The sequence below is a fragment of the Thamnophis sirtalis genome, unplaced genomic scaffold (genome assembly GCF_051295495.1).
Source record: "Thamnophis sirtalis isolate CommonGarterSnake01/CBP01778 unplaced genomic scaffold, rThaSir2_p1.2 scaffold_14, whole genome shotgun sequence".
NCBI classification, from domain to species: Eukaryota; Metazoa; Chordata; class Lepidosauria; order Squamata; family Natricidae; genus Thamnophis; species Thamnophis sirtalis.
Window position 1 is genome coordinate 23889975 of NW_028261394.1, and position 26189 is coordinate 23916163.

At 48.2% G+C, this 26189-nt stretch overlaps 1 protein-coding gene across 1 annotated transcript in view; it reads right to left on the minus strand.

Moving 5' to 3' along the window:
* Nucleotides 1-3924: 3924 nt before the first annotated feature.
* PLEKHG4 (pleckstrin homology and RhoGEF domain containing G4) overlaps nt 3925-26189 on the minus strand; it is a 35637-nt gene continuing 13372 nt past the window's right edge. Inside the window, exons 9-21 of the mRNA XM_087729262.1 lie at nt 18409-18547; nt 16669-16791; nt 15215-15409; nt 14039-14829; nt 13102-13351; nt 12465-12554; nt 12124-12348; nt 11657-11827; nt 11034-11211; nt 5617-5733; nt 5293-5538; nt 4643-4821; nt 3925-4416 (exon numbers count right to left, since the gene is read on the minus strand). Of these exons, the coding sequence (XP_087585388.1) occupies nt 4411-4416; nt 4643-4821; nt 5293-5538; nt 5617-5733; nt 11034-11211; nt 11657-11827; nt 12124-12348; nt 12465-12554; nt 13102-13351; nt 14039-14829; nt 15215-15409; nt 16669-16791; nt 18409-18547 (2710 nt within the window). The 3' untranslated portion in view covers nt 3925-4410. The remainder of the gene's footprint in view (nt 4417-4642; nt 4822-5292; nt 5539-5616; nt 5734-11033; nt 11212-11656; nt 11828-12123; nt 12349-12464; nt 12555-13101; nt 13352-14038; nt 14830-15214; nt 15410-16668; nt 16792-18408; nt 18548-26189) is intronic.

Here is a 26189-nt window from a genome sequence, read left to right on the forward strand (position 1 = left end):
AAGACCACTTGGTTCAGTGGGTCAGGATCAGGTTGGAGACGAGCCAGAGAGGGCCCCGTGTCCCACAGTGGGAGAATGGGGGATAAGGGGACCAAGGCTTCTTAAGTTGCTGGTTTCTACAAAACAGGCTTGTCCCATCTAAGCCAGTGGCCCAGGTCCTGAGCTCAGATGACCACATTGTTGGGTGCCTCGGTCTCCTGCTGCTGCTGCTGGTAAAGTTCAGGTCTGTGGGGGTGGACAAGTGTAGAGACCTGGCCTGTGTTATTGAGACCTGGATGTATGAGAAACCAGCTTATTTGCCTTTTGGGTCCTTCAAGAGCAGCAAGCCAAGGCCAAGAGGGAGTATGCTTGACTTCACCTGAGACTTCTGCAAGACACTGGACAGGGGCCTCTCTCCTGCAGGGGACAGGACGCCTATGCCATGTGGGGACAGTCTGCCATGAACGATGGGGAGGGGGGATTGGAGGGGGGCTGCTTGAGAGAAAGCAAAAGTGACTGCTTCTTGGGGAGAGCTGCACTCCCCACCCCTCTTGCTGTATCTCCCCAGAACTGCAATTTCAAGGTCACTCTGCTGAGAGAAGGCGGCGGCTGCATACCAACTTACCCTTGAAGCTGTTCTGGCTACGCACTTGATGAAACTATACCTTTCTCAACAAACGGAGCCAAATTGTTTCCACTTAGTCAAAGTTGCAGCAGGCCTGACAGCAAGTGTTAAGAATGGAGGGGTCGAGAGAGAGACTGAAGCTGCAGCTGGTGCTGTTCTGCAGTGGTCCTCCATTAACTCCTGGATCTCCCCCTGGGCTGATTGTGGGATTTGTTACACTTTATGCTGACAGAGCCAGGAGTCAAGAGGGGAACCTGGGGATTTTCCTGACAATTGGATAGGCATCTCTCACTGGGTTGAACTCTGGAACTTGGGAAAGCATTAGTCAGTTTCCTTTTTGAGTGGTGGGCTCCAGAACTACACAGACCATTGCAAATGAACTCTGACCAGAGTGGTAGGTTTTCCCCTTTGTGAATCATGTTAAACTGCATAGTGCCAAGGGCAGAGTTGGGGGGGGGGGGGCACTACTGGTGTTTCCTTCCCAGCTGAACTGAAGCTATTAACGAGCGCTATTGGGTGCACTCATTAAGCCAACTGGGAGCCCAAGTGGCAGTTTAGAGCCTGCCAAGCTATAGCAAGAAGCAGCTGAAGTTAATCTGGCAGTTTGTTTGCAAGGTGTCCATGCTGGCTCCTATCGATTTCAACATACTTAGCCAAGTGCTCGCAAACATGGTGTTGATGGATTGTTTGAAGACCTTTGCAGAGTAGAGAGACCGAGTTGTGGCTGTGCAGTTTCCCAGGTCCTCCCTTCGTCTGCTTTTTGAGGATTGGGGTAAGATGAGCTGTTCCCCAGTCTTCCAGGTCCTTCTCCAGGACTGGCCCAAGTTGAGCGAGACAGGTTCTGCCACCACCTTCACAAGCAACTGCGTTGGAGACAATCCCACCTGGAGACCCAAACTTGGTTCTTTTAGCTAAATTCTCTCTCTCTCACACACACACGGTCCATCCTCCCCCGCAGTGGCACAACCACAACCAGCCACAGCTTCATTTTCCTCCTTGGAAAAAACAGGTGCAGACATCTCTGGGTTCTGCCTTCTCAACACCTCTCCACTTCTAGCAGACCTGCACTCTTTGACTTTCTCACATATGGAAGATCATTTTTTGAAATATTACATTTGTAAATATTACTTTTGTTGACTGGTGTCAAACTTGCTGTGTCACATTGCCATGTTTTGCGACATTTTCCCCATTGGCGGAGCTGGGGGGGGCGTTACCTGCATGTGACACCCCTCATCTTGGCTTATTTTGAGCTTTATTTTTTCAGCCAGTTCCTTCAATTTCTAGGGACTCCTCTTCTTTGTTCCACCTCTTCAACGTTCATGAGAGCTCTGCCTCCTACTGGTCTCTTTAGATTTCTCCCCGTTTACTTGTGAAAATTATTTGCAGCTACATGTTCAGCTTCACGTTTGTGGGATTTGTCAACCTTTGAGGACATTCTTCCCGAGAACATAAAGGCCGCCCTCAGGATGAGCTCTACCCTCCTGTTTGCCTATCACCTCAAACGCCCCAAAACATCCTCGGGGAAGTAACTGAATGGCGGAGGGAAGAAAGAGAGGTTGTAACAATTGTGGGACGTGTATTTTTGAGCATGTAGTCACTTTTTAAATCCACAAACTGGTCCAGTTATTCAACAGCCTCCGTTTCAGAGGACTTGCATCTTCTCCCTTCTCTGATTTAGAACAGGTCTTGGGCTGTGAATTTCCATCTGCACATTAGGCCCCTCAGTGGACGTTCTGGCACAAAGCCTGGAGCCCATCCGCCTGATGAGGGGCCCTGAGGCCCCAAGGCAGCTGGGATACCTTTCTCCATCTTGTGGGCTTAAAAGTTTGCCCAGGGATGAAGGGGTCAATTCAACAACTTTATCCCGCACAGCATAGACTGTAATGATCTTTTTAAAAATTTAAATTTTCTTTTTTCATTTTTTCCCAATTTTTAAACTTTTTCCAATTTTTAAAATTTTCATTTTTTTTCAATTAAAAAAATAAAAGTTATTTTAATTCTTTAGACATTTTAAATTCTTAGTGATCTAAGAGGAAAACAAATAAAAATCATTTAATTTTCAATTTGTTTTAAATTTTTAAAAACTTTTTCAATGTTTTAAAATTTTCATTTTTTTTCAATTAAAAAAATAAAAGTTATTTTAATTCTTTAGACATTTTAAATTCTTAGTGATCTAAGAGGAAAACAAATAAAAATCATGGAAAAAGAGACAGATGCTTCAAAACAGGGAAGACAGTGATGAAGAAGACCAACTAAGAGGATTAAAGGCTTGGAGTCTAATATATATGAAGAATGGTTGCAGGATCTGGGTATGGGTAGTCTAAAGAACAGAAGGACGAGGCGTGGGACATGAGAGTAGCGTTCCAGTATTTGACGGGCTACCACAAAGAAGAGGGGGTCAACTTACTTTTGAAAGCACCAGAAGACAAAACAGGAAACAATGGAAACTAATCAAGGAGAGAAGCAACTTGGAATTAAGAAGAAACTTCCTAACAGTGAGGACAATTAACTGGTGAAACAGCTTGCCTTCTGAAGTTGTGGGTACTTCATCACTGGAGGTTTTTAAGGAGACTGCACAGCCACTTGTCTGAAATGATATAGGCCAGGGGGTTGGACTAGAAGACCTCTTAGCTCTCTTCCACCTCTACTCTGATTCTAATCTTAGCAATAAACATGCAGCCAAATAACTGGAAGAAACAACTTTTTATTGAGATTTAAAAATAACATTGGCAGCAACCATATATTAGGACTTTATTTCTAGCAATAACAATATTTAAAAAATAACCAAAATCAAGGACTTCCAGGAATATGTGAGATGATGTGTTCCTGAAAAATTTAGTCTAAGCTTTCTTCAACTTGCTTTCTTTTTTTGTAAACTCTCTATAAAAGCCAGTAATAGATTAAGAAAAAAATATTTCTGATGTTTCTAAATCCAGTACAGTAGCTCTCCATGCTGTATTGCACCAAATAGCTGTAATATCTGTTCTCAGAAAGTGAAAATGTTAATTCTTAAATACATGTATAAAATAAAACCCACATTCATAGCATGTGAATGGAACAAAGTTGTGATTAACAACAAGACAAGAGGTGTACGGGAAGGAAGGGCTACAGCAGCCACTTCTGGTTGTCTCCTGGAGTTCTGTATGCTCAACAAAAAAACGTAACCGTGCCTAGAGAAGATGCCTCAACTGAACTCTCAAACCAGCAGCTGAAGGGGCTGAAAGGCCTGAGTCAGAGGAGCCTTTATTGAACTCCCAAAGGGGCAGCGCCCCATTCAGAAAAGTGGAGGAACTTTTCTCGTCCTGCCAAAAAGAAGAAGGCAAGCGGCTATTTTACCTCCCAGGAAGGCAAGAGGGTTAACGGCCCTTTGCTTTCTGTGGAACCTGCTTTTGGAACCATTAGGAAACACCAGGCAAGAAAGAAAGAAAGCTAGATTGCAAGATTTAAGAAATAACGATGTCTGGGATTTGATTCCTGCTGCATATTTATACAATTACTAAAAATTTGGTGTGAGTAAAGGTGTGGAAACCAAGCCAGCCAGCCAGCGCTCGGATCATTCTCCCGCTTGCACTTCTCCCCCCTCCCCGCCACCCCAGTTGGCCTTTGGGTCCCATTCGAGCCACCAACACTCGCCAACCCGCCTTTCTCAGCTGCTGCGGCTTCCCCATGCCAGCTCTCGGGCTACCCGAAGAGGCGGACAGGAGCTGCTTCCCTCCTGTAGAGCTTGTCAGAAGGATGAGGGGCCCTCATAGCATCTGCATCCAGGGGTCTGCCCAGCAATTGGGTCCCGTCTTTTCTGGCTGCGTTCAAACCTGCAAGAGAGCAGCATCTGGGAGTTGCACAGGGAAATTCCTGGGCTGCCCCAGTCTCTGCACTGTCCAGCAAGCCACCAGTTCCTGAAAATGCAAGCCCACTCAGCACACCAGAAGCCTGCAGGTGGTCTGCACGGACCACCCTCACCCTATGCTGCGCAGCAGTCATGGGGGCAGAACTCTCAGTAGAGGGGCCGGTTTGGCCTGCCAAGTCCCATTTGCTTACCGCTGAAACATACTGGTTGCTGGGGAAACAGTCTTTCTCCATATCTGTGGAGGTTAAGGAGAAGTCTGCTGCTGCGGGGAGTGGGGATCTCCAGTCCTCGCACAAGTTGTGAAGGCAGCCATCAGAACTGCTGGAGCCGCTTCCAGGCAGGCCCTGGGAGGACTCGGAGCTCTCGGTGGCTAAAGGGAAAGAAGAAACCCTGGGCAGTTTGAATAGACACACAATCCTGTTGCTGGAAGGGGAGAGGGGAGGCTTCTCCTGCAGTGCCCCCGTCCTTGCGCCTTCCCCACCTGCACACTCCCCCCTCCTCAGCCAGTTAGAATCAGGCCCTGACATGAAACTAGAATCTGGGGCACACAACGTTGGATGATAACCCACGTTTAGGTTTTAGCCCAAGGCGTCCACTCCGCAACGGAGTCAGCCAGGATCTCCTTCTTGCTCAGAAGGTGCTCAGGGAGATGGCGGCTTCCAAGGCAGAGACTGGGAACGGAGTGGGTTTGCTCCACAGGGGGCTGAGTGGCCCTGCCTTGGCTGACCACAGCAGCTGGTGGGGTTGCAGGATGAGGCCAACTGAAGAGAGATGCTCCAGGAGATTTCCTGGTGGCCAATATTTTCTGAGAGGGTGCTAGAAAAAGAGGGATCCTACGTACTCATGGAGGGCTGACTGCTTGTCTCGTTCTCCATCTCATCTTCCTCAGTGCAGAACCCAGCCCTTAAAGGAAGGCTGGTGGGCAGCACCGTAGGCAGCAAGGTCTGGTCCAGGTACATGTGTAGGTTGAGAGGCCCAATCCCTGAGCAGGAGGATGGGCTGCTGGCAGGCAGAGTGGTCGGAGATCTCTTGTAAGGGTTGGCGTGGTCAAAGAGAGACACCGCGATGGAAGCCCGGGTCCTGGCGCCTGTCGCAAAGAGAGGAAATCATCATGTAGGCCAAAGCAGCCTTGGACACGAGAGGAGCACGTTGGGGAGGGACTTACCTCTGCCTTTCATAATGTAATTGATGGCTCGGTCATGGATGGCAGCCTCACTAGGCATGATGTCCAGGTACGGCTTGTTCCCAATCCCCATGGACAACATCTCCTGCATGCGGACTTCTGATGGGGAGAAATGGCAATCGTTAAGAAGCGCCCATGCCCCCCCCATCAGACATTATCTTCTCCCACTCCATCACAATCCTTCCAGGGAGTGCAGCCTCCCTCCAAATTCTCCGATCGCTTCTTCCGTTTTTCTCCTCCACTGGAACGCAACACGCAACTGTCCCAATATATGAATTTCTTACACACCCAGGACAACCTAAATGACAGCAGTGAATATTTTCTAAGTCTGCAAGAATTGAGAATTCTGATCCCAAATGAACCATGGAGAAAAGGGGGAAGGGGCTCTCCAAGGCTGCTGAAGAGATGCAGGCCCAGGGGATCAAGGCTGCCATGGAAAAGAGAGCAAGTGCATACTTCTAGAAGGAGAAGATGATCTGAATGCATGAGAAAGAAAGTGGCAGTTGCAGAAGCCCTGGGAGTTTGGCAGGCCTTAATTCACATTTAGGGGACTTTAGCAACAGCTACACACATCTAGCTACACATTTGGATAGATACACAGCCACATTATCAAAAGCAGTATGGAGATAATTAAGTCAAGAAACAGGAGAACAATTAGATGACTAGGCAGACGCCAAGAGGGGTGGGGTAGAGCTTAGCTGAGGGCCACCTGCATCATATCAGGCTAAAATAGTTAATTTCACAGAGGAATTAATATCGGTCTCTCCTTGATACACCTACAATATCAAGAAAGAAAGCCAAAATAAAGAAAATAAGGCCAATGCAAAGCTGTGCCTTGTCTGATCAAGCTTGAGAGCTCAGGAACAGTGGTGGTGGCCTGGTGGGATGAAGGCTGATTTTTGAGAAAATGAGAGTTGGGTTGAGGGTCCTGATCAAATCCAGAGCCCTTGTGGACCTCCAGTTGACATCGTGGTGAGAATGGCTGGAAAATAGCGGAGCTCTGCTGGGCTCTGTGAAAAGCAGCCGGCAACTGCTTGCTGGGAGACCCGATGGGGTTAAGCCACCCAGAAGGGGTGGTGAAGAAATTCTCAGTTGGTCCACCTGAACTGCAAGTCCTGTGGGATGAGTCACTGATGGGTATTCTCACATCCAATCTTTCCAGAGACTGAGGTTAAATTAGAGGCCACTTCTCTCTACTTCCTCTTCCTGGCTCTCCAGTTTTAATTGAAGGTCAATGTCCCAAAGAACAACCTGAGAAGGAATAAAGTCAACACCAACAAACCCGCCCTGGTCCCTGACTGACCAAAAGCTGCTAATCTGGTACACGTCTGGCGGAGGTAATCCAGGAACACCACCTTGAGGGTCAGGAACTGAAAGCTCACCATCCTCAAAGACTCGAAAGGGGCCTCAGTCAGTGCCTGGAGCACCATGGGAAGGTCCCATGTGAGAAACCGGTGTACCACAGGGGGCCTGAGGTTAGCTGCCCCTCTGAGAACCTCTTGATGACTGGGTGCTGAGCTACAGATCGAGAGTCGTTCCCCCCCCCCCCCCCGGACTATGGCTAAAGTTGAGGCCTGTTTCTTGAGGGTATTTTGTTAGCTAGACCTTTCTCCAGGCCATTCTGGAGGAACTCCAGCACCTGTGGTGCAGTAGCCGATACCGGATCCACCTGTGCGGACCGACACCAGGACACAAATGAGGACCAGGTCGCATCATAAATGCAGGTGGAAGATTGCCTCCTGGAGGCCTCAATGATCCTGATCACTCTGGTTGAAAATTGAGTCACTCTCAGCTGCTCCCACTCAAGCGCCAAGCAGTCAGCTGAAGCCACTCTTTTTCCAGATAGACCAGGTTCCCTTGGCGTAGAGCCACCTCACCCTGTAGAATCCTCTAATGGGGAAGGACTGACAGCCCCATCACGTCTGCAAACCAGGGTCACCGTTGCCAATAGGGTGCTACCAGAATCACCTCTGCCCTCTCTAGCACTAACTTCCTCAGAACCCTGGGAAGGAGGGGAAGGGGGGGAAAGGTGTAGAGGAGGCCCGTCGGCCATCTGCAACGCAGGGCGTCAACGCCCACTGCCCCTTGAGCTGGGAACTGAGAGATGAAGTCCCAGACCTGGGCGTTCGACAGGGTGGCGAAGAGGTCCACTGTCGGCCAACTGAACTGCCAACAAATTGCTCGAAAATGCTGGGATGAAGCTGCCACTCACCGTGGTCCACTGTCTCCTTGCTGAGCCAGTCTGCCAGCTGGTTTTCCACCCTGGAAATATGCTCTGCTCGAATCGATAGAAGAAGATTTCGCTCTGCCCATTTCCCAGCCGCACTGCCTCGTCTTGCAGCACCATCAAGTGAGTGCCCTCTTGTTTGTTTACATGGGCCTTGGCAGCAAGACCAGGACATGTTAACCTTTGACTGTCCCCTTGAAGTGGTGAAGTGCCAGGTGTACCGCTCTGACTTCCAGCCAGTTTATGTTCTTCTGCAGATCTGAGGGCATCCAATGGCCTTGAGCTAACTGGGCTTCTAAGTGGGGCCCCCAACCGAAAAGACTCACGTCCGTCTTCGGAACAAACCTGTCTGGTTCCCTGAACAGGGAACTCTTGGCCAGAGCTGGGGACATCCATCAACGTAAAGACAGAAACACCTGAGGTGGCACGAGGATCTTGAAGAGGGCGTTGCTTATCCCATCCCTCTGGTGCGAAAGCAGCAACCACTGCAGTTCCCTGGCGTGAAGGCATGCCCATGGGACTATCCCAATGCACAAGATGAACTTGCCCAGGAGCCAAGAGAGAAGAACTACGAGAACAGAACATGCCTTACGAATTTCTTTAATTAACCCCACTATACTGCCCTTGCGCTCCTGTGATAGAAACACCTCATACTCCACAGTGTCGATAATGGTCCGTAAATGCTGGAGTCTAGTAGTGGGAACCAGGTGACTTTTCTCGAGGTTGATCGAGAACCCCAGGGTCTGCAAGGTGTTAATCGACCCAGATCTCCCTTAGCCCGGTCTGCAGTCGTGGCTTGCACCAGGATGTTATCAAAGTAGCACTGCAACCAGACTCGCATGGAATGGAGATGACCCGCTGCCACAGCCAGTACTTTGCTGAAGGTTCTGGGAGCTGATGCCAAACCAAAGGGGAGGGCCCTGTATTGATAGTGGACTCCCCTGTATGAAAACTTGAGGAACTTTCAGATCTGGGAAATTCACGATATGGAGGTACACCACAACCCCCCTGGAGGTCCCCTCGTCTGGGTCAGAATCTCCTGGAGATTTAGGGGCAGCTGCCACCCCTCGCCTTCTGGCATCCGCCATTGTCACAGGTACTTAGGGCCATGGCCTTACAACCTCGCCTTCCTGGGCCAAAACAAAGGTGTAGGGCTGCCTGCATGCGGATCGTAGCTCCTTCGACCCGCACGCTCCTTTTCAAGTACCGCCGATCCATGGCTCACCATGCAGCAGGGACCCTCCCCAATTCAATGATCGAGTAACTGGCCCAGGAAGGGACCTCCCGGCACCACTACTGTCCTCCAAGCGCCTGCGGGTCCAGCCACGTGCATTCCTCAAAATGACTACTGATCAAGCTCTTCCAAAATGGCGGTCGCCAATCATGCGGCCCAATGCCTGAGTGAGCTGCGACAAGCTTGTTCCCCAAGTGTCCGATTGTCCCAGCGACACACACCCCCCGATGGAAGAGGGAGGTTGCATCTCTTAGCGCCCCCCCGGCGTGTGGCTTGGAGCCCCCCTGCAACTGCCAGTGGTATCGAGGGTTCCCTCAGCAGCAACGAGACCAGCTCGTGCACAAAAAACCAGACAAGAATGAAAGGAAAGGTGGGTGGGAGGAACAAATAGGAAAAACACACAAACAGAACAAAATAAAGGTAAAATAAGAAATATTTTCAAGGGACTTCCAGGGTGGAATCACGCCGGTGCGTAGCAGAAAAACAGGGATCTGTTCTTTCTGCCCGATTTCCCATGCCAGGAGGCTTGTAAAGGCAGAGCTGATTCTCGGAGAGACCAGCGACAGAGAGGGGAAGCTTGAGGATAACAGGGAGAGGTGCCATCCCCTATTATAGTAGGAGAAACCTCTCAAATCCAGCACGGAAAGACTGGCCTTTATGGCTGGATCCGGAGGTGTGACAGCCCTTTAAATGGAGAAGGAAGCAAGAAGAGAGAAACAGCAGAAAGTTTCGGTGGATTTTGAGGAGTTGGAATGAAGAACTGGTGTGACTTTCAGAAAGTGTGAACCTATAGCTTGGTGGGTGAGTGAGTCTCCAAGGCACTTTAGCGGTGGGAGTGGAACCTTGAGAAAACAGAGTTATCATTCAGAGAAGGAATGGAGGAAATGTACTGAGGGCTTGAACTTGCTGGAGAATTACTGCAGGCAAAAGGAACACGAACTGAGATTGTGATTAGACTAGGACTAAACATTGTGGACTGCAGAAAAGGAAAGAACAAGATACAAGAAGCTTCTGCCTGGGAAGAAGACAGTGGAAATTTGATCTGGCGGGGAAAGCGAGAGAACTGTGATAGCGACTGTGCTAAATAGATAGGAGTGCTGCTGTAACTTTGAGGACCAGTAATGCCACTAAATCATATTTCTATATCAAGACTTCCTAATGTTTCCTGTTTGTTTCCCTGTGCTAAGAAACTACAATCCCTAGACTGTGCTAGATGCCTCTTCCTCTTCCCAGGACATACAGCCTTGTCCTCTTTTCCAGAATAGCCTCTTCTCTCTCTCTCCTCCTGTGAAAACCATCCCAGGTGCTTCCACAAGTCAGAAAACCACCTGGAAAGGTTTGGTTCCACCACAAATGCGCGAACGCCAAAACCGCGCCTGACTAAACCGCGCCGACAAAACCGCGCCAACGAATGAGCCCTGAAGCGCGCCGACAACAGCGCGCCGACAGAAGCACGCTGTAACCCTAACCCTAAACTTAACCCTAAACCTAACCCTAAACCTAACCCTAAACCTAGCCCTAAACCTAACCCTAAACCTTACCTTAACTTAAATCGCGCGTCTGTCGGCGCGCTTTTGTTGGCATGCTGTTGTCGGCGCGCTTTTGACATCGCGGTTTTAGCGCTGCGGTTTTGTCGGCGCGCTTTTGGCGTTCGCGCATTTGTCGGGTCACGGAAAGGTTTCACTAGCGATCCTGGGGATGGCGAAATAGGGCAAGGACAGCACTTTCGCCTTCAACAGAAGAGGGGAGCCTGGAGGTGGATACTCTCTACTGGCATGAGAAACTCTCCTTCCCCCGGCCAAGGCACAGGACACCCACCCTGCTGCCTCGCACCCCCTCCCCACCAGGCCCTAGCAGGCTCTGGCTCTTATTTAGGGGACCCTCATCATCCGCTTCCTAAGGCTCCTCTCATGAGCCCCACTCCTTAGGGGAACTGGCCTTTGTTGCGGGCAGCTTGTTCCCAGAGGATCCTGGTGATGTCGCTTGTCCAGGCCTGCTTGGTCTCTGGGCTGCTGGCTTGCAGGATGTAGGTGTCCCTGGATTTCCTCCTCCTAAACCAGATCTCAAAGCGCAGGCCTCTCTCCCCCGAATTCTCCGTTAGGCCAATTTCTGCCATCTGCAGGGATGAAGATGAGAGTCCATTATACGGGATGCCATTGAGGCTGCCTGTGGGGCCAGGGGCAACTCCCACGGGGGACGAGGAACGGAGTTGGGGCTCCAGGACAAGGCAGCCATGATGTCTGTGAGGCAAACCGTGCCTAGCTCCCCTCAGCAGGCCTGACAGGCTGTGCACTGAGCAACTGTGAGCCAGGCAAAGGGCTCTGAGAAAGTCAGCGCCAGCCCACTTGACAAGGTAAAACGTATTTCCCTCAAAGGGTCACACAATGTGAAGATCCCTCTGGAAAACCACAGAAAAGCTGGCCCTGGGACATCCCGGACATCAAGTGGCAAGCGAGTGCATCTTAATTGGTGACCCAAGCCCACTGGAGACAAGAGCGCCTTCTCTTGCCTGCCTCTTGTGCAGCCCACCCTACACCCCCTGGGGCAGGAGAAGTCCTTGCCTTGAAGGAACGTTTGTAGATGTAGACATCCAGGGCGCCCTCCCCTCGCTTAGGCTTGCTGAAGAGGATCAGGTCTTCAAAGAGGAAGACATGGCGCTGGTATTTCCTTCGGCCCAGAGAAATGCTAAACTCGTCCTGGCGCATCAGCTGTCCCTGCTCCTTGAGGTTCACCTAGGCAGAGGAGCCAGTCAGTTATTCTCAGGGACCCACAGAAGAAGGCCGGTGCCCCATTGGCCAGATCCCAAAGGTGCCTCGGAAGATGAGCCAGATGAAGCCTGGCCTCCCTCCTTCCCCTTCCCAGAGGTCCTAATTCCACCAATTCCACATATTGGTGAGGGATGATGGCCTTCATGGGGCTGCCCACTTGAGAGGGGAACTCCTGGCCCCTGGCCCCATGGAGGCAGAAGCCTGGCAACAGCTGGCTCATGCAACAGTCCTGCGCAAACACCTGCTTGGTCAATACATACATCACAGTGGCGGATGGCATCCATGGCGAGGAGGTCATTTCCATGCCGCAACTGGAAGCGCACCATCTGCTCTGCCGCTCGCAGGTACACCAGCTCCTGCTCTTGGGCCTCCCCACACGTCCCGATGAGATCTTTGAGGAGCAAGGCATACTTGCTCATGCGCTGGATGGGCTTCAGGAGGTAGGAGGCCAGGTCCATCTTATCTCCCAGCTGCATCTGCTTGAACTGCCGGCCAAGGAGAGCGGTCTCAGCAGGAAGGGGCCCCCAGACCTCAGGGAGGGGCACTGCTCTCTTGGGCAGGGCAGCCGTTGTTCTCCCAGGGAGGAAGTTGACCAACTTACCCGGAAGAAAGCGTTCCCCTGACTGGCCAGCAATGAGTCAGACTTGGGCTTGTTTTTACTGTACAAGGCATACATCCCAAACTGATCTTTCTAAAAGAAAGGAGAGAAGCACAGACTAAGGGAGGGTTTCCTCTCCACCTCCAGGTACCTTTTCAGGCAGTTGGGGGGAGGGGGGGAGGCAACCACTCTGTGCTCCCAGCAAAAGGACGGAGGTGGGTAGAGGATAGACAAAAAGACACATGTTTAGTTCTACCAGGATTCCTGACTTGCTCCAACCGGCCTCCAACCCCACAAAAACCCTTCCAAGACCCCTGTAACTATCGGGACAGGCCTGACAGAGAGATTCCCATGGGGAGGGTTGAACTTCAATCCTTAGGACTACCCATTAACATTCAAGTAATGGCAACCAGATTTCCCCTGCATCATTCTGTGGCAAGAATAACATTATGAGGGGTCAATCTTTTATGCTCAAAATCCATTTTATTGCATGTTTCAGGAATGGTCCTGGGCCGCAAATTTGCTCTAGATTTGAGCATCTGGAATAGCCGCCGGCTCACCTTCGCCTCTGCCCCGTGATGGGCCAAGACCTGCTCCACCCAGGAAATCCCCCCGCCCCCCCCCCCCAGTCCCTTCTTACATGTCTCAGGAAACAATGGCTGACGCGCAGAGGGTGGCTGCAACAGTGCTCCAGTTCCCTCAGGAAATACTGGCTGTGGAAGTTGTATATCTTCTCCAAATTCCCAAAAATGATGCCTCGCTTTCCCCTCAGGTCCTGTGGCAGGTCCAGCCGCTCCATTTCAGGGAAATAGTTGTCAAGGATGTAGCACAAAGATCGCACGTACTCCTGCTCCGTCGTCACCATCTCCTCCATGATGCGCTGCGGTTTGCTGCCATATAGGAAAAGGAGAGGGGTATATTTTGGCACGAGGCCTTTCCAAGCGCTGCGTCCCACCTTTGCCTGGCCGTCTGCCCCTCCGAGGCTCAAGAAAAAAGAGCCTTAAAGCTGCAGGGCCATCAGGGAGTCACAAGCTGGCAGCCAAAGTCGAACACTGGAGCCAGCCAGCCTTCGTGGCGGGAGGGGAAAGCCATATTCCTGGACTGGCATCCACCGTATTCCTTTCCAGAGGCAGCTCTGTTCTTGGGGGGTCTTTTGCATTTCTCAGGAAGTACTCAGGGTGCGGTAAGATGTGGACAACGTAATGCACGGAAGAGGCCAAGAGTTGTTCCTGGAAGAACCAGCTCAGCTACTTGGCTACCATAAACTGCATGAGACTTTGGCAAGAGGCAAAGAGGCCAACATCAATAGATACAATACAAATCAAGAACCAAACTCCTGAACAAGGTACAAAGCTGCCATCTAGGCTGGGCCCTTGTTCTTTCCCCTAAACTCTTCCCTATTGTCCCTCACAGACTCTTCCACAGTCTCCCTCCCCCTTCAGTCAGTGGCTGTGCTGAGAAACCAGGGCCAACGTTCTGCAGTCAGGATGACTCTGAGACCAGCTTCCTGCTGTGTCCATGTCCATCCAGAGCCACAGACCAACTCCCATGACTGGAGAAGCACAGTCCACACGCACCTGCTCCAGCTCCTTGCCTCTGGTAAGAGGCCCCTTCCTCTCTGATCCTCTTGCGGACGGCAGGTAGATGAGGCAGCCGAGCGGAGGGGCTGCTGGCCTTCGCAGGCCCCTCCCACCAGCTCCATGCTGCTGACTTCCAAGCCTTTCATCCAGACTCCGTGGCTGCCAGAGTGGCTGGGGTCAGGTCCCTCTGAGCTGGGAAGGTCAGCACTCCAGGCTTTCCTCATCCTTCTGGAGAAGAGCTGTGTAGAGGAAGGGGCTTCCAGAGGGGCTCTCCCATCACAGAGCCAGCATGATGGCTTTGGAGTAACAGCCAGCTGACAAGAATGGCTACAAGCAGCCTGGCACAGGCTCCCTCCAGCTCCATTGCAAGGGTCCCCTGTGTTGCCCCCGGGCCGTCTGGAACATTCACTTGGCTTTTCAGGTAGAGGTGCCAGGTTGGGAACTTTAGCCAGAGGGGTCCCGTTGTCTGGACTGGCCAAGCAGGATTTTCCCTCTTCTGAGGGCTTCAGGTTGGGGGGAGCCGGCGACTGCTGGGTCCTCAGTGCAGCTTCTAGCCTCATCTCCAAAGCCAGCTTGGTCCTTTGACACTTGGACCAGACCAGCTGCCACTTCTTCAGAGGACCTGTGCTCGGCAGCAGACAGGCCAGCTTCTTCATCTTCTGGAACTGGGAATCACTCATGCACAGGTGCTGCTCCCAGTGACTCTGCAGAGGCCCAACAGTCGCAGAACCGTCGTCCCCACTGAGGCTGGCCAGGAGCTGCATCCCCTCCTCTGCCCACCTGTCTGCCTGCAGGGGAGGAACAGAAACAAAAGCTCAAAGGGAATGAAAAAGTGCCTGTCAAGCTTGGCCCGGTTCTCCGGGGAGGCTTCTGGGATCATGGAGGAAGGCTTGCTGGAGACCCAGGTGGGACCCCTCCGGGCAATTCCAAGTCAATGGTCGAAAGCAAAGAAGGGACTCTCAACCCCGATCTTGCGGCCATGGAAGGGGCCCTCAGTGCAAAGGGACTTTTGGGGTTTCCCAGCTCAATAGGCAGCCTCTGCAGCCGGGCCTGGTGGGGCTGGATTCCAGGTCAGGAGGGTCTCACCAGCCAAGAGGGGCGGCTAACTGCCGGAGAGGGTAGGAAAAAGCTGGCAGAGGAAAGTACTGGTTGCATCTCTTCAGAAGAACCCACCTCTTCCAAGAATCTGTAGAGCTCAACCGCCTGCTCTATCCGGCTCCTGCTGGCCTCCAACTCTTTGCAGAATCCCAGCAGCTGGTTCTTGTACTCCTGCAGCTGGGCTCTGCAGCCTACCTGAGGTGCCCTGGCCAGTGGATCTTCCTCCCCGTCCCACCTCCTCAGCGCTTCCCATCCCCTCTGGCAACACTCCTGAAAGCAAAGCAGAGCAGACTCCTTAGCCAAGCACGGCATTCCACACAGACTGTGAAATGACCCTCAGCCTGCCCTGCTCCAGATGCCAGTCCCGAGGAGGCCTCCAGGGGCCAAGGTGTGGTTTCTAGAAAGATTGGCTAAATCTAGAGAGGGTTACGGAAAAGAGAGCCAGTCTGATTTAGTGCCGAAGTTAGAAAGGGTTAGAAAGCAGGAAATGGTGAATTCAAGTCTTGAGGCTGTCCTGCCTTCTCTCCCTCTCACTCCCTCCCGCCCCCTCTCAGGGTTGATGTTGTGAAGAAAATAGAAGGAAGAAGTGTGTTGAATATGTTTGCTGCTTGAGTTGTTTATAAAAATAATACATCAAATAAATAAAAGGTACATCCATTGTCTACACCCTACAGCTGTGCTGTAGACGGGATAATGCCCATTTCTGTCTCTAAGGTCAATTAGCAGCAACAAGAAACCCCTGGGCTCAGTCTTGCAACGTTCTGGACATCACTAGCACGCCATGACACTCAGCTCTCTGTCTCTGTAACACCTACATTAGTTGGAATGGACGAGGGCCAGTTAACAGACGGGTTCCTTTTTCAGGACCTGGAAAGAAAGACTCCGAAGCTGCCATTGCCATTCAGAGCCCCAAGTCACCTGTGTGGACAGAAGTATCCACTGACAGCTTCAGGTGACATGCCAACGACGATTGGACAGGAACAGCTTAGCTGCAATGCTCACATGGGATAAATCTTGTGTTTCAATGACTACAAGGCGCTTGGTCCAAATTGCAGAAAGTGGCAGGCAGGGGGCAGGACAGTGGGTTTACCTCTGCTGAGGCCACCAGTCAGCTGTCCAGCAAGGCTCAAGGTTTTGGCTATGAAGTCAAAGACTCTAAAGAACCTATGACCAGTTTCCCTGTTCCTGAGCTCAACCATGAGGCCCTGTGACAGACCCCAGGGAGTCACAGGAGGACTCTGCTGGCGGGGGGCTCTGCAACTCTCTCCCCAGAAAGTTGGGAGGCACCTATAAGAAGCCCTTTCTTGAAGGCATCTGCTGAACCTCACCTCTTCACCCAGCTTTCCCAACAGGAACTTTCCCTCCCTCCCTCCCTCCCTCCCTCCCTCCTTCCTTTTTTATGAACATTATTTTTATTCAACACTTTTACACCATTTTAATGTCCTGTTGTATTATATTCCTTATTGTTACATTTAACCTAGGGAGCACCATATAAGAGGGTGGGAGAATGCATGGACTGTAGAACTCACATCTGCCATCAGTGCCAAGTCCTGGAATTGCCTCTTGGCATGAAGCAGCCCATCCAGAGAATTCTCCAGGCTCTTCAGCTCCGAGAGGCGCTTTTCGCCCACATTCTTGATCCAGCTGCAGATCTGAGAAAAGAAGGCAAAAAATGTTGGCTGGGACAAAAACGGCCCCTCTGGCTCCAGCTGTGGGCTGCTACTTGCTAGGCGATGGCCGTGAAGGCCCTGATCAGACAAGCAGAGCCAGCCTGGATCCATCCAGAAACCAGCACAGAGCACCTATATAATTCTTCGAGTCAATGGCAGAGAACCTCTTGGATCACACAGAGATCCCATACATGAAAGCAACAGGGGCTCAGAGCCCACATATTCCCTAGGAGACGGCTGTTGATCTCAACAAATGAATACAATGGAGGACCGCATGGGTGGATTTGATTGGGGTAAATTATAACACAGAAATAGAACTTGCATCCCTTTTAGTGCTGCCTTTGGTTTTACTATTGTTCCATCTATATTTCGTATTCTGATGTGGCCTAATGACTTATTTTTTTATTATAGTTATTATTCCAAAAATATAGTTTTGAGTAAACATCTCAGACAGTGGCTCCCCTCCTCTGCCTCTGCAGTTCACATGAAGATCCAGAAGAACCGTTGGGACCATCACCCTCTTCAAGGCTTCACAAGAGACTATCCCCAAGCTTGAAAATCCTTTGGATTCCCCACCCCCCACTCATTTGCTTGAATCTCCCCCACTTGCTTGAAAACCATTTGGATCCCCCCTCCCCCCAAAAATGTGACAGGACAACACAACATTGAAAAGACAGAAGGTTTGTTGGCTCCATTACTTTGATTCAATCAATTATCATTATCTTCCCCAACCTCCACACCCCAACCCGGTTGTGTTTAACTTTCCTGTGGCCCTTGTGTTGTCCTGTCACATTTCAGGAGGCGGGGGAATGCAATCGGTTTTCAAGCAAAGGGGGGGGGGGGAATCCAAAGGATTTTCAAGCAGGTGGGGGAGGGAATGCAAACGTTTTTCTAGCTTGGACTGGGGTGACTGGGTGGAGAAACAAACCCCAGAGACGAAACTCCAGGGAACACTCCCCCCCCCGCTCTTTCTCCTTTTCCTTCCTCCGGTTGGCTGGCGGCCAACTGTCCCCTGAACCCCAAAGGCCGGGGTGAGCAGTATTTCTCCGAATGGCCCATGACGAAGGTTCTGGGACTGAAGAGGCTGGGTCCCATTTGCCAGGGCGAACAGGTAGGGTCTTTTCAGCGGGGGAGAAATGGTAGGGGTCAATCGCTGGGGGCGGAACCCTGGGGGCGAACAAGGGGTGGCGAAGGGTACGAGGCGAACAGTCCTAGAACCCTCTAAAACCACCGAGCAAGCAACTGGGGTCGCTAAGGTTCCCTAGAGCAGCTCAGTCCATGAATGCCACAGCATTCATGGACATTAATGATTGGCAGCATTAATGATTGGGGGAGGGGGGAGATATTAATGATTGGGGGAGGGGGAGATATTTCTTTTCATATTGTTTTTGCCACTGCAAATTCACAGTAATTTCACAGAGTTACCCAATAACACCTCTACATTATCAGAATAACAAATTGGAAGGGACCTTGGAGGTCAGAAGAAAGTCCACTGAAAATGCGAGGTCCAGCTGCCTATTCTTCACTCCCCCAAATTCAAAGCAGCCCAACAGCCCACAGGCGCCCATCTGATAACACAGCAAAACATCTGGCTCCGACCTCTTGAAAGCATTGCTCCACAGCTTCAAATTCCATCAGCAGCTCCAGGGTTTGGATGCGCCTGTTGGAAACCAGCACCAGCTTATGAATTCCTTCGTCCACGTCGTCGTAAAGCGTGCCAGCCACTTTCATGGCATCTCTGAGAGAAAAGCAAAGGTGGTTGATCAATGAAGTTCCAACCCCACCTGTCAGCGCTATTTGGATGCTGGAAACCCTTGAAGAGAATTCCCACCTTGCTGATGGTGGTAGCTTAACTGAGCTGCCCCCGGGTTTCTGGTCGCGTTATCTGCCTAGATACTTGGTAGATACCTCATTCTTCAGGCAAAGAAGAGCAAGAGAGAGATCGAGCTGGTAAGAGCTTTTCCTTTGAAGTTTGCAGCTTTTTTTGCTGCGAATAGAAGGGGGGGCCAGCCGAGGCTGAATCATATCTCCGTGGTGGAAATCCCTAGCTGTTTTTATTACAGCGCAAAGTAAGGAACCTCCACTTAGGACAATATTTGAACTATTTATCTGAAATTAATACAAGCAGAGTCCGTACCTGAGAACCTTATCTGCTTTTTTTTTTTTTAAATCCTAGCTTCATTTTTTACAAGAGCTTCCTTCGTGCACTTGGTTTTTTTTTTTTCTTAAAAAATAAGCTCCTAAAATGGCGATTGTGCATTCTCCGTAACAATGCCACATTCCTAATTCCTCGGCAAAGAACAGTGATAAAAAAGATCAAAGGAACAGCCAGCCAGCAGTTTCTTACTAATTAGTTTCACTTCTCTGAAGAGCTTACAAGACTTTTTTCTTATCAACTTTTAAAAGTTTTAAAAGACTCTTTGCTAATATAGAGACATTTCAAACAGAGGTGAATATGCTGAACTGTTTTGTTACAATGCTAATCTTTTGAAACTTTCTGCAAACTTTCTGCAAAAAGGGAGGAACAGTTGCCTAGCAGTATCTTATAATTAGTTTCACTTCTCTGAAGAGTTTACAAGACTTTCCTCTTATTAACTTTGCTAATATATATTTTTGATATAGAGAAGTCCAAAATGGCGCTGAATATGCCGAGCTGCTTTGTTACAACGCCCTTTTCTGAAACCTTTTGGAAAAACCCTAAGAACAAATAAAGGGGTGACTTAATACTTTTTTTCTCGTAAGCTGCACAGCGGGCCAGTAGAGTTTGATTAATTGCTTGAAGAAAAGATATAATGGCATCAAAATTAAATCCTGGGCCGAAACTTCCTCCTAGGAGCACATCCCCCATACCTGGCAAAAGTTGCAGCTTCCACCCTCTATGCTCCCTACTGGAGATTTGCTAACGAAAGAACTTTTTTTGGAAACTTTTAGAGAATTTAGAGAGCAGAATTTAGAAACTTTCAGAGAATTCAGAGATGAGATAAAGAACGAGATGAAAGAGTTTAAGGCAGACTTATATGATAAGCTTGATACTAGGATTGCCAAAATAAATGATATGCTGGGACTTGTGTATTGACAGAACATGTTTCTGGAATGGAAGATAATCTAGAGGTTCTTAATGAAGCTAACACCAATTTGACATCCAAAACTGAAGTGGTGCAACAAAAAGTTGAAAACGCTGAAAAACAAATTATTATGATACAGTACAGACAGATGGAGCTTGCATTAAGAGTCAGGGGGCTGCGCGAAGACAAACAGGAGAACTTGAAGCAGATTTTTTCAGAGGCTTTTGACCATCTGGTGGGAAGACCGGGGTCCAACTTTGACTGGCAGATTGATAAAATTTATCGCGTTAATTCTTGGGCGGCAAAACAGAAGCAACTCCCCCGAGATGTAGTTATATACTTTGCCACAAGAGAGTTCAGAAACATGATACTACAAGAGTCCTATAACACCAGACTTCAAATTGGCGGACAGGATTTGATTGTCTTGAAAGAAATACCACCTCAAATGCTAAGAGCCAGGAGAGATTGCGCTCTACATGGGGCTGCCCTTGAAGAGTGTTCGAAGACTTCAGCTAGTCCAGAATGCAGCCGCGCGAGCGATTGTGGGTGCACCTAGGTACACCCACGTCACACCTATCCTCCGCGAGCTGCACTGGCTACCCATTAGTCTCCGAATCCACTTCAAGGTGCTGGTCACTACCTAGAAAGCCCTATATGGCATCGGACCTGGGTACCTGAGAGACCGCCTCCTGCCGATTACCTCCCTCAGACCGATAAGATCTCACAGGTTAGGTCTCCTCTGGATTCCATCTGCCAGCCAATGTCGGCTGGCGACTCCCCGGGGGAGAGCCTTCTCTGTTGCAGCTCCAGCCCTCTGGAATGACTTCCCCGTGGAGATCCGGACCCTTACTACCCTCCTGGCCTTCCGCAAAGCCACCAAGTCCTGGCTGCTCCAGCAGGCTGGGGGGGCTTGTGAAACACCCAGCCCCACGAAAATTGTGAATGTTGCGCCTTTTTTAAAGTGTTGTCTTGTCTATTTATCCCCTTTCCCTTGTCTGTTGTGAGCCGCCCGGAGTCCTCCGGGAGTGGGCGGCATACAAGATAAATAAAATGAAATGAAATGAAATGAATGAAATGATTATGCTTTTCTAGTGGAAGAACTCAGAAACCGTCAGATACAGTATAGATGGGATGTGCCATTTGGTATTATAATTACATTTGACAAGCAAAGATATCGTCTCAACTCTGTATGGAAAGCTCGAGATTTCTATCACAAGATTCTGAAGGTGGGACACCCTGAATCATCTGGATCAGGGGTGAGTTTCTCGCCCCGTTCCAGCCGGTTCGGTTGGAACGAGGCCGGCGGCGTCCTCGCGCACGCACGCGGCGTCCTCGCGCACGCACGCGGCGTCCTCGCGCACGCACGCGGCGTCCTCGCGCACGCACGCGGCGTCCTCGCGCACGCACGTGGCGTCCTCGCGCACGCACGTGGCGTCCTCGCGCACGCACGTGGCGTCCTCGCACACGCACGTGGCGTCCTCGCGCACGCACGTGGCGCGCGTGTGCGTACTAGCGTCTGCACGATGCTCCAGCTGCTCCTGGAGGATCGCGCAGGCGCTGTATGCGTTCTGTGCATGCGTAGAAGCGCAGAATTCGTAAAAACCAGGTAAGGAGCGGGCGCGGGTGTGCGGGCGCGCGCGGGCCCGGGGGGGGGGCTTCGCCGTTCCCAGAAGTTACTTACTTCCGGGTTCGGCGACCAACCGGATCGCAGGGGCCGGTGCGAACCGGTCGAAACCCACCCCTGATCTGGATCTGGAGAAAGACCACGAGAAGGACAAGATAGACAGCAAACCACACAACTATCAGACAAAACGCACCATTTCCTCCTCCCGGAAGGGCAAGGGTTCATGGAACAAAGACCTAGCCGTATGACTACCAGACGAATGGAAAAACAAGCTACAATGCAACAACCTCAACAAACACCGGCCATTGATCAAGGAGTTACAGCAACAAGCTCAGAAGCCATGGGAGGAGCTAGGCCAAAGGTTAAACAGGCCATGCAGGAGGCTCTAAAAAAGCTTCAGGCAACCAAAAATGACAACTAAGATTTTGACATGGAATGTCAATGGACTGAACTCTCCACAGAAGAGAAAGAAAATATTTCACTATCTCAAACAGTTCAAGAATGATATAATTTGTCTGCAAGAAACTCATATCAAATCAACTGATCAAAAATATTTGTTTAACCCCAAACTTGGTCAACATTTTGTGACCTCTGCTACGGAAAAGAAAAATGATATAGTTGTATACTTAAGAAAAGACATTAAGGCTGAACTAATTGAAGCAGATCCCTTTGGAAGATATATCGCGCTAGACCTAATCTTAGAAGGGAAAAAGACATTACTTTTGGGAATTTATGCTCCTAATCAACAGCAAGACGGATTCTATAGAAATCTTCATGCTAAATTAGTACAGTGGAACTTTAAGTCTTGTATACTATTGGGTGACTGGAACGGCGTGATTGACACTAAAAGAGATAAGAAGACCTCTCGCCCAAATACTAAAATCCGAGCTAAGTTACCCAAACCATTTTTTGACATGATGGACGACTTCGAATTGAGAGATGTTTGGCGAGAAAGAAACGCAGAGGAATATGACTTCACCTTTTTTTCTGATAGACATCAATCCCTTTCAAGGATTGATTTTATACTAATCACTAATGATTTACTTTCTAGGGTGAAGAAGACAAAGATTGCGGCGAGGGTCCTTTCGGATCATAACCCAGTTTGGATGGAATTGGGAAGGGTAGTGCAGGCAAGAAGGTCTTGGAGGCTGAATGAAAACTTATTCAGATATGAAAAGTACATTAATGATTGTAAAAAATTGTTATCTGAATACTTTGTTCTGAATATGAATAAGGGTACATCTATGGAATTTGTATGGGATGCAAGCAAAGCGTATATGAGAGGAGTACTGATGAATATAAACAAAATACATAGACATAAGGGCAAAAACGAAAAGAATTGGAAGAGGAAATTAAAGGGAAAGAGTTGGAGTTAACATTGAATCCAGGCGATACAAAGGCTAAGGAAGCAATCACCATATTAAAATCCCAATTTGATATGTTGATCTCTGACCAGGTAGCCACTAGTTTATTATGTGCAAAACCCAACACTTTTTGTAACGCAAATAAACCGGGCAGATGGTTAGCTTATCAGATTAGGAAAAAAAGGAAAATTCGAAATGTAACCAAATTGAGTTATAGAGGGAAGGAGGTGTTTCAACAGGAGGAGATTCAAAAGGCATTTCGGGAATTTTTTACAGAATTGTACAAAGGGGACAAAATTAAGGGTTTAGACATAGACAAATACTTAGATAAAGAGAAAATACCCCTAGTTAGAGAAGAGTACAGGCAAAAGTTGAACCAACCAATAACCTCAGGGGAAATCTTGCAGGTAATCAAACAACTAAAGTTAGGGAAAGTGCCAGGCACAGATGGCTTGACAGCGGTTTACTATAAAAACTTACAGTTAGAAATGGTAGAACCTCTTAGAGAACTATTTAATAAAATTCAAACGGAAGGTAAAGTGCCCCCATCTTGGAAGACAGCGTTTATATCGTTGATACCCAAAGAAGATCAAGATATTACCCAACCAAAAAATTATAGACCTATCTCATTACTTAATGTAGATTATAAAATTTTTACTAAAATACTAGCAAATAGGTTAATGGTGGTTATTCAACAATTGATACATACCGACCAAACAGGTTTTATACAGGGGAGACAGATGAAGAGTAATGTTAGACTAATCATTAATGCATTAGAATATTTGGGAAAGAACAACCAAATCCCTGCTGCGTTCATATTTCTGGATGCTGAGAAGGCCTTCAATCAAGTTAATTGGCAATTTCTGTTGAAGATATTGCAAAAAATGCAGATAGGAGATAGCTTTTTACGGTCAATTAAAGCAATATACCAACAGCAAACAGCTCAAATCATAGTTAACGGAAGTTTAACAGACTCTTTTCAAATCGGAAAAGGTACAAGACAGGGCTGTCCTTTGTCCCCACTATTGTTCATTATAACTTTGGAAGTATTATTGAATAAAATACGGGGCTTGGATGGTCTAAAAGGGATCAAGATTAGGCAGCAAGAATACAGAGTCCGCGCTTTTGCGGATGATTTGGTCATAATATTGGAACAACCGCAGGAATCTAGTATGGTTTTAATGAACATGATTAATCAATATGGTCAAGTGTCTGGTTTTAAAATAAATTTAGGAAAAACCAAAATATTAGCTATAAATATGAATACTAAACAAAAGGAAGAACTAGGAGGGATGCTAGGATGTGAGGTAGTTAAAAAAGTCAAATATCTTGGGGTCAATATTTTAGCCTCAAATGGGAAACTATATAAGCATAATTATGAACCACTTTGGCGGAGTATACAGATAGAGATGAAAAAATGGGAGAAATTGCACTTATCTTTGCTGGGTAGGATAGCGGCAGTGAAAATGAACATGCTACCTATACTTTAAAAAGATGCGAATCTTTTAGAATGGCAGAAGGGTATCAACAAATTTGTATGGGCTGGAAAGAAGCCGAGGGTAAAGATGAAAATAATGCAAGATGTACGCGAGAGAGGAGGCTTGAAATTACCTAACCTAAAATTATATTATGATGCAGTGGCGCTATCCGCAATTAGTGATTGGACCCATTTAACCAATGATAGAATACTGAATATCGAGGGACATGATCTGGTATATGGTTGGCATGCTTACTTGTTATTCAACAAAAAATTGGATAAGAACTTTAAAAGTCATATCTTAAGAAATGCTTTATTCCGGGTCTGGAAAAAATATCAATATAAACTAAATGATAAGTTACCCATGTGGGCAATTCCTAGACATGCAATTGAAAATATGAATATAGAACAAAAACATGATAGAACCACTTACAGACAACTTCTCACTTTGAAAAGGGGGGTTCTACAACTAAAATCTTTAGAGGCATTGAAAGAGGAGAAGATAGTTCAAACATGGTTCCAGTATGGCCAATTACAGGCCAGGTGGAAAATAGACCAAAAAACTGGTTTTATCCAAGTTGAGGATAATTTGTTTAAACAAATAAGAGATCAAAGCTTAATGCATATAAAGAGGATATATAATGTACTAATACAGATGGATTCGGAAACGGAATTGGTTAAAGATTGTATGATAAAGTGGGCTCAGAATATTGAAGAACCAATAATGTTGGACACGTGGGAAAGAATATGGGTAAGAAATGTGAAATTTACACAAGCACAAAACCTGAGAGAAAATTTTTATAAGATGTTTTATAGATGGCATTTAGATCCTAAAAAGCTGGCTTCTATGTATCCGAATGTACAGCCTAAATGTTGGAGATGTGGTTCTCTCGATGCTACATATTTTCATATATGGTGGACTTGTCAAAAGGTTAAGGCATTTTGGATAAAAATGTGGTGGATCATGCAAAATATCTTTAAAAGAAGGATAAAATTTACTCCTCAGTTATTTTTACTAGGTATATGTACTGACTTTACAGCGGTAGAGACCAACTTGGTTTTGCACCTAATAACGGCAGCAAGACTGTTGGTGGTGCAATACTGGAAGAAGGAAGACTTGCCTACAACTCAAGAATGGACATTGAAAGTTACAAACCTAGCCGAGATGGCTAAAATATCGGCATATCTTAAAGACCACTCAAATGAGAGATATAAACGAGACTGGAAAAAATGGATTGACTATACACAAAACAAATACGGGGTTAAGAAATTCCAGATAGCCTATGCTTAAGATTAGGAATAATTTAAACTGCTTAAAGTTTGTGCAACAGCAAGAAGCTGAGTTCAACGCAGAGATGTTATTGACTTTTTTTTTAATTTCCTTTGTCTTAATATATTTTAGACTGTTTGATAAAAAGCTACACGGTGTACGGGCTCTGGGAAGTCGGGGGGGGGGGAAGGGAGGTGGTGTCTTAGGGGGGAGGGGGGAGGGGGGATATATAGTATGTGCTAGATTTTAAAGTAACACGATTGCACTTGTATACTGTTGCTCTTTAATTCCAGTGTAAAAATAGGACAAGCTGAATATATTAAAAAATCATATTTTTTTTACCACAGAACCAGAGTGCCAAAAGAGACTAAAGAATTAAGGATACCAAGAGGAAAAAAAGTCTTATTTTACTTTCACTTTTCTCCTTTCTTGGATTACAAATTGAAGAAGAGAAATGGCAGAAGAGAAATGGCAGAAGCTACAGGAGGATTCTTAACAGAGCAAATACAGGGAGTCCTTACTTACAATGACTCACTTAGTGAACATTTGGATGCTTAGTAACTGGTTCCTATTTATGACG